The sequence below is a fragment of the Procambarus clarkii genome, chromosome 29, assembly GCF_040958095.1.
Source record: "Procambarus clarkii isolate CNS0578487 chromosome 29, FALCON_Pclarkii_2.0, whole genome shotgun sequence".
NCBI classification, from domain to species: domain Eukaryota; kingdom Metazoa; phylum Arthropoda; class Malacostraca; order Decapoda; family Cambaridae; genus Procambarus; species Procambarus clarkii.
In genome coordinates, this window is record NC_091178.1 from 4,342,811 (window position 1) to 4,355,246 (window position 12,436).

The 12,436-nt window shown below is 46.4% G+C and overlaps 2 protein-coding genes across 2 annotated transcripts in view; both read right to left on the reverse strand.

Moving 5' to 3' along the window:
- Window positions 1-5,878: 5,878 nt before the first annotated feature.
- Window positions 5,879-8,339, reverse strand: LOC138369562 (mucin-2-like). The gene is made up of 2 exons (XM_069332981.1): window positions 6,549-8,339; window positions 5,879-5,890 (listed from the first exon to the last, which is right to left on the reverse strand). The coding sequence occupies exons 1-2, from the start codon at window positions 8,337-8,339 to the stop codon at window positions 5,879-5,881; spliced, it is 1,803 nt and encodes a 600-aa protein (XP_069189082.1).
- A 2,281-nt stretch (window positions 8,340-10,620) lies between these two features.
- The window catches only part of LOC138369563 (putative uncharacterized protein DDB_G0288537), a 1,821-nt gene continuing 5 nt past the window's right edge, over window positions 10,621-12,436 (reverse strand). Inside the window, exons 1-2 of the mRNA XM_069332982.1 lie at window positions 12,335-12,436; window positions 10,621-11,656 (exon numbers count right to left, since the gene is read on the reverse strand). The exon at window positions 12,335-12,436 is cut by the window's right edge and continues 5 nt beyond it. Of these exons, the coding sequence (XP_069189083.1) occupies window positions 10,621-11,656; window positions 12,335-12,436 (1,138 nt within the window). The remainder of the gene's footprint in view (window positions 11,657-12,334) is intronic.

Below are 12,436 nucleotides of genomic sequence, written 5' to 3' on the forward strand. Positions count from 1 at the left end.
AAATATGACCGAAAAGGTAAGATTAATAATTCTAACACGAATTTTCTCATTTTTTCTTATATTTTTCTTCACTGTTGATGGTAACTGAAAAATCAATTCTCCAAAATTCATTTTTATTTCTAGTCTGACGCGACACTTGAGCGCGTTTCGTAAAACTTATTACATTTTCAAAGACTTCAGTTTACTCACACACAACTTATAACTGAACAGAGCTTAAACATCTTCGATTTTATACCTGCATTTGGGTGAGGTAATATGTTACAACAGTTTTGGATGAGGTGAAAACAAACTTTCAACACATGACAGAACACGAAACAATGGGTATAATATTTTGTAAGTTAAAGGGAAGAATGGAAGTAACTGCAAAGGGCCTATTGGCCCATATTTCTTGATGCTTCTATATTGGTGCGGAGTCTTGAAGTGGGTAGAATATAGTTGTGCATTAATTGGCTGTTGATTGCTGGTGTCGACTTCTTAATGTGTAGTGCCTCGCAGATATCAAGCCGCCTGCTATCGCTGTATCTATCGATGATTTCCGTGTTTTTTTTTTAAGACTTCTCTGGTGATGGTCTGGTTGTGGGAAGAGATTATATGTTCCTTAATGGAGCCCTGTTGCTTATGCATCGTTAATCGCCTGGAAAGAGATGTTGTTGTCTTGCCTATATACTGACTTCTTTGAGGCTTACAGTCCCCAAGTGGTCATTTGAAGGCATAGACGACATTGGTCTCTTTTAAAGCGTTCTGCTTTGTGTCTGGAGAGTTTCTCATGAGTAGGTTGGCCGTTTTCTTGGTTTTATAGTAGATCTTCAATTGTATCTTCTGATTTTTGTCTGTTGGGATAACGTTTCTATTAACAACATCTTTCAGGACCCTTTCCTCCGTTTTATGAGCTGTGGAAAAGAAGTTCCTGTAAAATAGTCTAATAGGGGGTATAGGTGTTGTGTTAGTTGTCTCTTCAGAGGTTGCATGGCTTTTCACCTTCCTTCTTACGATGTCTTCAACGAAACCATTGGAGAAGCCGTTGTTGACTAGGACCTGCCTTACCCTACAGAGTTCTTCATCGACTTGCTTCCATCCTGAGCTGTGGCTGAGAGCATGGTCGACATAAGCGTTAACGACACTCGTCTTGTACCTGTCCGGGCAGTCACTGTTGGCATTCAGGCACATTCCTATGTTTGTTTCCTTAGTGTAGACTGCAGTGTGGAAACCTCCGCTCCTTTCCATGACTGTTACATCTAGAAAGGGCAGCTTCCCATCCTTCTCCATCTCGTAAGTGAAACGTAACACAGAATTCCGCTCAAATGCTTCCTTCAGCTCCTGCAGATTTTTGACATCAGGTACCTGTGTAAAAATGTCGTCAACATACCTGCAGTATATGGCCTCCTCTAAGTTTGATAACTGAAATCATCAACAAAATTGATCAATGTCTTCAGGATGTTGCCATAAGGGGGTATTTGGGTTGCCATTTGGGTCTCTCAGCTGGTTAATAAAGGCTTCACATCAGTTCTGAGGGACAACTTGTGTTTCTCTTTCTCTTATTCATGTTGATGGTAGTAAGCAGCATCCAGTAGTCGCTGCAAGGACTGTGTACACCCTGTGTGTGCTGGCGTAGGTTAGATATATATATATGATTGTGTTTGGGTGGATATAAATAGGAGGTGCCTCGTATGGGCCATCACGGCACCCCACATTCATCACAGCGTCCAACATTCATCACAGCGCCCCACATTCATCACAGCGCCCCACATTCATCACAGCGCCCCACATTCATCACAGCACCCAACATTCATCACAGCACCCAACATTCATCACAGCGCCCAACATTCATCACAGCGCCCAACATTCATCACAGCACCCCACATTCATCACAGCGTCCAACATTCATCACAGCGCCCCACATTCATCACAGCGCCCCACATTCATCACAGCACCCAACATTCATCACAGCGTCCAACATTCATCACAGCACCCAACATTCATCACAGCGCCCAACATTCATCACAGCGTCCAACATTCATCACAGCGCCCAACATTCATCACAGCGTCCAACATTCATCATAGCGCCCAACATTCATCACAGCGCCCAACATTCATCACAGCGTCCAACATTCATCACAGCGTCCAACATTCATCACAGCGCCCAACATTCATCACAGCGTCCAACATTCATCATAGCGCCCAACATTCATCACAGCGCCCAACATTCATCACAGCGTCCAACATTCATCACAGCGCCCAACATTCATCACAGCGTCCAACATTCATCATAGCGCCCAACATTCATCACAGCGCCCAACATTCATCACAGCGTCCAACATTCATCACAGCGCCCCACATTCATCACAGCGCCCAACATTCATCACAGCGTCCAACATTCATCATAGCGCCCAACATTCATCACAGCGTCCAACATTCATCATAGCGTCCAACATTCATCACAGCGCCCAACATTCATCACAGGGCATTACATTCATCACAGGGCATTACATTCATCACAGGGCATTACATTCATTACAGCGCCCAACATTCATCACAGCACCCCACATTCATCACAGGGCATTACATTCATCACAGGGCATTACATTCATCACAGGGCATTACATTCATCACAGCGCCCAACATTCATCACAGCGTCCAACATTCATCACAGCACCCAACATTCATCACAGGGCATTACATTCATCACAGGGCATTACATTCATCACAGCGCCCAACATTCATCACAGCGTCCAACATTCATCACAGCACCCAACATTCATCACAGGGCATTACATTCATCACAGCGCCCAACATTCATCACAGGGCATTACATTCATCACAGCGCCCAACATTCATCACAGGGCATTACATTCATCACAGTGGCCCACATTCATCACGGGGATGACGCACGGGGTCAACGAAGGGTGGGGGGGGGGGGGGGGGGTGGGGGGGGATGATGAACTAGGAGTGTCAGTCTGAGCACTAACGACCAGTTACACTTCGTCCCCTCCTGTGCCTCACCCTCCTTTCCTATCTTGTTCCCTTCCCACCTCCTTCCTTCTTCCTTCTCCATGTCCTTACTTATCATCCTTCTCCTCATTCCTAACATTTACAATTCTCCCTCCTCCCAGTCTCTCCATCTTTCCTTCACGTTTCTCATCTAATTTTACCCTCTTCCATTTCCACAACTTTCCCGTCACATCTATTCCTTTTTTTTTACTATCTCCCACCTCTTCCATCTTCCTATCCCCATCCTCAACGGTCCAGTGACCACCTGAGCGCCTAACCAGCCAGAGGCCAGGAATATCAATGTTGTTTAAGATTCAGCTACTGGGAACACAACGTTCCAAGTAGCACGGGCTATGGCGAGCCCGTAGTGGACTTACCTGGCACAGGAGCGGGGGTTGTGAGGAATATAATGTAACCCTTCACTTATATATAGAGGTGGACGGCAGGCCCGGCCAAGGGGTATTAGTGAATCTATCACTCCTTGTCACCCTTAAGCTCCTGCTTCGTAAACTCATCTTCTTTCAGTGACGTCTTAAGTGTTGTGGTATAGCTGCCTCTTGCTGCTGTTCTTGAGTTGAGTTGTTGGTCTTGTTCTCCTGTTCTTGACTGAATAAATATATATATGATTTTAACTATCAAGTTGACGCTGATTTGCAGCGCTGTAATTTACTTCTGTGATCAAAAGTAGAAATTTTTGTAGAAAAAGTAGAAAAAAGATCTACAATTTTTTCGTAGCTATTCTTGATATTAAATACTACTTCTGTTATTTCTACCGTTATTGATGTTATTTATTTTGATTTCTACCGTTATTGATGTTATTGTTGCTTCTTGTTCTTTATTTTTACTTTATTATTGATGGGTGAATGAAGAGATAAGCTGCATAAAGACGTCATCTTCACAATGTCAAGGATGCCAGCGATGTCTTAAATAAGATATCACAAGAAGGATTTATAAGTGAGATATATAACCCAGAGTTTCCGGAGGCACAAAACTATACCAGTGGAAAACTGAGCGAAATAGACGTCATCAGAAGAAGTGATAGAAGAAGTGAGAAGTCAACTGATGGAACTAGATAGAGTAAAGGCTATGGGATTGATTACGGGCTATTCATGCCCGTGCCACCTCTTGGGTGGCTTAATCTTCATCAATCAATCGCTATGAGATTAGATTCGATTTCGCCGTGAGACTCTTTAAGTGGCAGTTCAGCCATTCCTTTGAAAAGTTCTTGAACTCTTCACTGCAAACGTACAGATTTCTACAGATATGAAGAACAGTTAATGTTCTTCTGGTATACAACAAAGGATGAAAAAAGGAACCACTGAAGTACAGACCAGTGTTTATAACAAGAATTCTCTGCTGGAGACAAGTGTAAGATGGTTCGTGGAACACTTAAAACAACCGTGTTTTTGTTCTAAGCGCCAACATGCTTCCACCAAGGTAGATCACGTCTGACGAACTTTACGCCAAAACGACAACAATAAAACAGAAGAAAGATATCATAAAATGTTTGATATCATCCTGCATAAAAGATTCCTATATATATTTGATCACTAATCTGGTGTTTGAGTTGCCTTCAGAAAACAAAAAGTCTTCAGCACATTATATACAACAAACGTAAGACCATCCCTTCTGTATGCAGCTCCGGCTTGGAGTCTCTCACCTGAAAACCAAAGACTACAACTAGATTAATTGAAGAAGTATGAACCAAGACTTGTCTCTGAACCCAAGGAGCACGGTCGGCCGAGCGGACAGCACGCTGGACTTGTGATCCTGTGGTCCTGGGGTCGATCCCAGGCGCCGGCGAGAAACAATGGGCAGAGTTTCTTTCACCCTATGCCCCTGTTACCTAGCAGTAAAATAGGTACCTGGGTGTTAGTCAGCTGTCACGGGCTGCTTCCTGGGGGTGGAGGCCTGGTCGAGGACCGGGCCGCGGGGACACTAAAAAGCCCCGAAATCATCTCAAGATAATCTCAAGATAATCAAGCACAGCTGCAGCAGGAAGATAAGGAAAAATGCAATGCTGAGGAAACGCGTGGGAAGCACGAGAGACAGATGAATAAGAGTGATGTCAGGAAAATATCATTAATTATTTTAAATTACGTAATTATCAAAAGAAGGCGCCAAGGCAGGGAAACTATGCAGCCTTTGGTATAATATCTGCAAGTGAAACGGGCTGCAAGAAGAGATCGTAGAAGCAAGCCCATTGATTAACTACAAAAGAAAGTACGACGTGAAATATGATGAATGAAAGTCATTGCATTAACAGATAAAATTCACAGTTACAGTGGGTGATCAGTCGAGTTCTTGGCATGAGCTGGGAGGAAAGACGACTCCAAGGAGCGTGTTTGTGAGATAAGATATTCTTTAAAGGGATTAGTTTCTTGCAGAGGTCACGCAGCCAGGTTGGTTCTTGACACGAGATAGGAGGGTATTCGATTCCCTTGTTTTAGAGTCTAATTTAGTTTAGTGTGTGCCCCATGCACACCAGATGGGTTCCATGCAGCACCTGAACCCATTATATGCTCAGAGACACAAAATGGGTCCAAGTAAAGAACCTCAGCGATATTGTTAAGTAATATATAATTGTGGTGAGCCAGCAACATATAATTTTTATTTGCTTATGATTCAGCTAGGCTACAACCCTTCATACGACTCCGATGAGGGTTTTGTAAGATGCTCTTTAGAGGGAAGTAGTTTCAAATACTCTTCAGAGAATATTGAAAACATGTGTTAAGACACTTTATATATCAGTATAATTCTTTGAAGTAATGTCTCGTGGAGACATAACATGTTTCAAGCTATGTTATAAAGGAGTATGTCTCTGAGGATATTGACATGACCTGACCTACCTTGACCTGGATGGCTTGCTACATCATGCTGATCGACAAGGTCAACGTGGCCTCTGCAAAAGAAACAAATTTTCAAGTCAAAAACCCTTAAAGCGATAGTTGGCTTTAAGCGTCCAACTTCTGGCTTCTGACAAGCTACATAAAACTCTTTGATAGGAAGATCTTGGGGTCGTTTGAGTGGCAGAGAAGCCTAGACGTGTGTCTTGCAGCCAAAGATGGCGAAGAGTTAGTGTTTGTTGAGATGGTCAGCAGTCTGCTGCATACTCCAAGACTTTGTTTACATTTGTAAAGAGGCTTAAGCTAAAGTTTCTTTTTAATATGCGTTGGTTTACTTATATAAAGTATAGAACATATTTATGTATTAATGCGTAAAAAGTCTTCCACCGAAGAAAATGAAAAAAATGTTTGGGGGTTTTAAAATAATTTGTCAATCTCAGAACAAACATTAACTCTATATTCAAAATATAATACTTAACACAAGATACGCAATTACCAAATGAATATCCATCAACCAATCAGGACCAAATGGAGAACCATCAATCATATCAGAACCAATAAAAGACGGCAATAAAGTGAATACAGAGCCACACCAACAAGGAGTAGAAGTGTACCAACATCAGTGACCAACGAGACGTGAGGCCAGAAATATCCGGGATGACGGGTCGAGGCGCTCGCCGGCGTGTGGCTACAATGCGAGGACCATAAACACACATGATTTAGTTTTGTGGTTGTGTTTATTTGGCCGCGAGAGTGTTGGGGCGAGAGTGTTGGGGCGAGAGTGTTGGGGCGAGAGTGTTGGGGCGAGAGTGTTGGGGCGAGAGTGTTGGGGCGAGAGTGCTGGGGCGAGTGTTGGGGCGAGAGTGTTGGGGCGAGAGTGTTGGGGCGAGAGTGTTGGGGCGAGAGTGTTGGGGCGAGAGTGTTAGGGCGAGAGTGTTGGGGGAGAGTGTTGGGGCGAGAGTGTTGGGGCGAGAGTGTTGGGGGAGAGTGTTGGGGCGAGAGTGTTGGGGCGAGAGTGTTGGGGCGAGAGTGTTGGGGCGAGAGTGTTGGGGCGAGAGTGTTGGGGCGAGAGTGTTGGGGCGAGAGTGTTGGAGCGAGAGTGTTGGGGCGAGAGTGTTGGGGCGAGAGTGTTGGGGCGAGAGTGTTGTGGCGAGAGTGTTGGGGCGAGAGTGTTGGGGCGAGAGTGTTGGGGCGAGAGTGTTGGGGCGAGAGTGTTGGGGCGAGAGTGTTGGGGGGAGAGTGTTGGGGGAGAGTGTTGGGGCGAGAGTGTTGGGGGAGAGTGTTGGGGGAGAGTGTTGGGGGAGAGTGTTGGGGCGAGAGTGTTGGGGGAGAGTGTTGGGGGAGAGTATTGGGGGAGAGTGTTGGGGGGAGAGTGTTGGGGGGAGAGTGTTGGGGGAGAGTGTTGGGGGAGAGTGTTGGGGGAGAGTGTTGGGGCGAGAGTGTTGGGTGAGAGTGTTGGGGGAGAGTGTTGGGGGAGAGTGTTGGGGGAGAGTGTTGGGGGAGAGTGTTGGGGGAGAGTGTTGGGGGGAGAGTGTTGGGGCGAGAGTGTTGGGGCGAGAGTGTTGGGGCGAGAGTGTTGGGGCGAGAGTGTTGGGGCGAGAGTGTTGGGGCGAGAGTGTTGGGGCGAGAGTGTTGGGGCGAGAGTGTTGGGGGGAGAGTGTTGGGGCGAGAGTGTTGGGGCGAGAGTGTTGGGGCGAGAGTGTTGGGGCGAGAGTGTTGGGGGGAGAGTGTTGGGGCGAGAGTGTTGGGGGGAGAGTGTTGGGGGAGAGTGTTGGGGGAGAGTGTTGGGGCGAGAGTGTTGGGGCGAGAGTGTTGGGGCGAGAGTGTTGGGGCGAGAGTGTTGGGGGGAGAGTGTTGGGGGAGAGTGTTGGGGGAGAGTGTTGGGGCGAGAGTGTTGGGGGAGAGTGTTGGGGGAGAGTGTTGGGGGAGAGTGTTGGGGGAGAGTGTTGGGGGAGAGTGTTGGGGGAGAGTGTTGGGGGGAGAGTGTTGGGGGGAGAGTGTTGGGGGAGAGTGTTGGGGGAGAGTGTTGGGGGAGAGTGTTGGGGCGAGAGTGTTGGGGCGAGAGTGTTGGGGCGAGAGTGTTGGGGCGAGAGTGTTGGGGCGAGAGTGTTGGGGCGAGAGTGTTGGGGCGAGAGTGTTGGGGCGAGAGTGTTGGGGCGAGAGTGTTGGGGCGAGAGTGTTGGGGCGAGAGTGTTGGGGCGAGAGTGTTGGGGCGAGAGTGTTGGGGCCAGAGTGTTGGGGCGAGAGTGTTGGGGCGAGAGTGTTGGGGCGAGAGTGTTGGGGCGAGAGTGTTGGGGCGAGAGTGTTGGGGCCAGAGTGTTGGGGCGAGAGTGTTGGGGCCAGAGTGTTGGGGCGAGAGTGTTGGGGCGAGAGTGTTGGGGCGAGAGTGTTGGGGCGAGAGTGTTGGGGCGAGAGTGTTGGGGCGAGAGTGTTGGGGCGAGAGTGTTGGGGAGTCGTCAACAGTCGGGAAGGTTTTTGTTTACTACCACAGACGTGGCCACACATTTACAATGCTAACCAGCATATATATACATTTTCTTCTGTCCTCTGTAGACAGTGCTAGAGATCTGATAAATGTATAGAGATATATAGTTCAGTGATTTATTGAATAGTCAACCACAGAAGGTGATTGTAGGACTTTTAAAATGCTAATCTAACCTATACACAAATACCCAGATTTACGTCTGTCCTACATAAAAAGTGTTCGAGGTATACATAGTATCATTAATGTGTGTTTACAAAGGTGAAATGCAATTCTGACTAGCTTCCACATATTCTGTATACAAGGGGTTGAGCTTCGGCTCTTTGGTCCCGACTCTCAACAGTCAATCTACTGGTGTACAGAGTCCTGAACTTCTCGAGCTCTATCATATCTACATTTGAAGCTGTGTATGGAGTCAGCCTCCACCACATCACTTCCTAATGCATTCCATTTACTAACTACTCTGACATTGAAAAACTTCTTTCTAATGTCTCTGTGGCTCATTTGGGTAGCAGCTTCCACCTGTGTCCCCTTGTGCGTGTGCCAAGCGTGTTAAATAATCCATTCTTATCTACCCTCTCAATTTCCCTGATAATTTTATATGGTGATCATGTCTCCCCGAGCTCTTCTATCTTCCAGTGACGTGAGGTGCAGTTCACCCAGTCTTTCCTCGTAACTCATGCCTCTTAGTTCTAGGACTAGCCTAGTGGCATACCTCTGAACTTTTTCTAGCTTCGTCTTGCGCTTGACTAGGTACAGGTGTGTGTGTGTACTCACCTAGTACAGTGAATGTGTGTGTGTGTGTGTGTGTGTGTGTGTGTGTGTGTGTGTGTGTGTGTGTGTGTGTGTGTGTGTGTGTGTGTGTGTGTGTGTGTGTGTGCGTGCGTGTGCGCGTGCGTGCGTGTGCGCGTGCGTGCGTGTGTGTGTGAAAGTGTGCGAGGGTACGAGCTCAACTCTCCATTTTACATATATTTTACACTTAAATCAAATTTGCCAACGCAGAAAATACACAAATATAGCAGATCCGAAATATTTAATCAAACTCCATTGCTTCCGCCCGTCACTCAACGCCGCATGACAAGTCTGTATACCCAACATTTTAGCCACCAAATATTTGTCACGAACATACAGGATATTGTTTACATTATAAATCAACCCTTAAATCAGCACATATATAAATATTTTGCATTCCAGTTAACAAGATAAATAATGTGGAACATGAGGGCTTGAATCGATTTTAGGAGAACGATGGTAAAACGGGGCCCCAAGAGCCACAGCTCATCCCCCTGCAAATACAACCAGGTGAGTACAGAAATTACAGACGTGGTAACTACAGAAATATGAGGAAATGTGTGAAATCCTGTGGGAGAAAGAGCAAGCCATGCAGACCGGACGCAGCATAAAGAAGAACTGGAAGAACAAGAGCTGAAAGAAGAGGAGCATGAAGAAGAGCTGGAAGAGGAGCATGAAGAAAAAGGGCTGGAAGAAGAGGAGCATGAAGAAGAAGAGCTGGAAGAAGAAGAGGAGCATGAAGAAGAAGAGCTGGAAGAAGAGGAGCATGAAGAAGAAGAGCTGGAAGAAGAGGAGCATGAAGAAGAAGAGCTAGAATACAGTAAAGATAACTAATTTCACTGGTGGAAAATGTGCCGATACAACAGAGCCGCTCATACGGCATGAACGGCTCTGTTGGACGACAACAGTAATGTCCTGTTGTAGAGAATAGCGCTGGAATGCTGAGCTTTGTTGCCGTACTAAGTTACACAGTGAAGGATCGTGACTCAAGATAGAACACATATGCTTAAAGTTCTTCTGTAATACATACATTGTTCCCATGATATAAATGTATGTATATTTCTATCGAGTGAACCTGTTACTTTCTAGTGATAATTTCCGCGTTCAGGTGTTTCATGTTTCCAGAAGTTCCCATCCACCAGATCCTGCACACACGACTAAATATCAAACAAGGGGGAATCATTCTTCTTAATAGCGGTGGCCTTTACTGCTCTAACAGTCAGTTTGATCACCTGCCCTAAGAAACGCGCACGCAAGCACTCTCATACATTCTCTCACTCGCCTTCTGCCTCCCCTTCCATCCGTTCCTTCTTCTCCCCTTTCCTTCCTTCCCTGTTCTTTCCTTCCGTCTGTCTCCCTCACCTTCCACAGCCACTGGTCACTCGTTTTTGCCAGCCAGTCTGTGAACGAGTTAAAACTTTACATATATATTTTTTTCTGTTTGAAATTGTTGTAATTAGTCTGTCGAGCACAGATGATGTCGAGAAGCAAGTTATTTACATTCTTTCGTTGTTACGTTGGTGGGTTGATACACTCTCCTGTTGTCTTGTTGGTGGGGCTGATACACTCTCCTGTTGCCCCGTTGGTGGGCTGATACACTCTCCTGTTGCCCCGTTGGTGGGGTTGATACACTCTCCTGTTGTCTTGTTGGTGGGGCTGATACACTCTCCTGTTGTCTTGTTGGTGGGCTGATACACTCTCCTGTTGTCTTGTTGGTGGGGCTGATACACTCTCCTGTTGTCTTGTTGGTGGGCTGATACACTCTCCTGTTGTCTTGTTGGTGGGCTGATACACTCTCCTGTTGTCTTGTTGGTGGGGCTGATACACTCTCCTGTTGTCTTGTTGGTGGGGCTCATACACTCTCCTGTTGTCTTGTTGGTGGGGCTGATACACTCTCCTGTTGTCTTGTTGGTGGGCTGATACACTCTCCTGTTGTCTTGTTGGTGGGGCTGATACACTCTCCTGTTGTCTTGTTGGTGGGGCTGATACACTCTCCTGTTGTCTTGTTGGTGGGGCTGATACACTCTCCTGTTGTCTTGTTGGTGGGTTGATACACTCTCCTGTTGTCTTGTTGGTGGGGCTGATACACTCTCCTGTTGTCTTGTTGGTGGGGTTGATACACTCTCCTGTTGTCTTGTTGGTGGGGCTGATACACTCTCCTGTTGTCTTGTTGGTGGGGCTGATACACTCTCCTGTTGTCTTGTTGGTGGGCTGATACACTCTCCTGTTGTCTTGTTGGTGGGCTGATACACTCTCCTGTTGTCTTGTTGGTGGGGCTGATACACTCTCCTGTTGCCCCGTTGGTGGGCTGATACACTCTCCTGTTGCCCCGTTGGTGGGGTTGATACACTCTCCTGTTGCCCCGTTGGTAGGCTGATACACTCTCCTGTTGCCCCGTTGGTGTGCTGATACACTCTCCTGTTGCCACGTTGGTGGGGCTGATACACTCTCCTGTTGCCCCGTTGGTGTGCTGATACACTCTCCTGTTGCCACGTTGGTGGGGCTGATACACTCTCCTGTTGCCACGTTGGTGTGCTGATACACTCTCCTGTTGCCACGTTGGTGGGGCTGATACACTCTCCTGTTGCCCCGTTGGTATGTTACTCTCTCTTACTCATAACTCTTAACCAGAACTCCATACAAATAAAGAACATTGTTCACATTACAGCCAAACTAGCCGGATGATCAACAACAACAGACAAATTAACAACTCCAACAATGTCATTAACTGAACGACCACATCACCGTGGCGACGCATCAGTCATAACAACGAGTATACATCCGTAAACCCTCACAACACAGTTTTCCACCCGAGAAAAATTCCTCCAGTTACGTTGAGCTGAAAAACAATAATTAAAAATGGATATCAATAACCCCCACATAATATTATTGTCCATTTAGAAAACTTCGTCTATTTGGGGGGAGAGAGGAAAAGGAACCCCACTTCGGGGAGGATGACAGAGACACTTGACCCGAGGCCCTTATCTTGAGGAAGAGGCATTTATAGCAACTCAAACGAAGGTAGGCACTCAAAATATGACTTGGGCCACATTTGGCACTGTACAAGTGGATTCTTATTGTTGCATCGCAGTCCACTTGTCACCACAGGTATATATATTGCTGCTATGTTGTCTATCAAAAACATAAAGAATGGGTCTCTTGTAATCTTGACTTAACAAAAGTAGTGTGTAATTATTGCACTTAGTACTTCCAGGGCTACAATCACCTGGAAGAACCAGTCTTCGCCAAACAGTCTCTCAGTGTGTCCAACATGTGACATGATATGGGAGAAGATGATGACATAAGTGACAACAGAGTTCGATCTTGC

Coding starts and splice junctions, on each gene's coding strand:
- LOC138369562 (XM_069332981.1), bottom strand. CDS start 8,339: ATGTGTGGCCACGTCTGTGGTAGTAAACAAAAACCTTCCCGACTGTTG.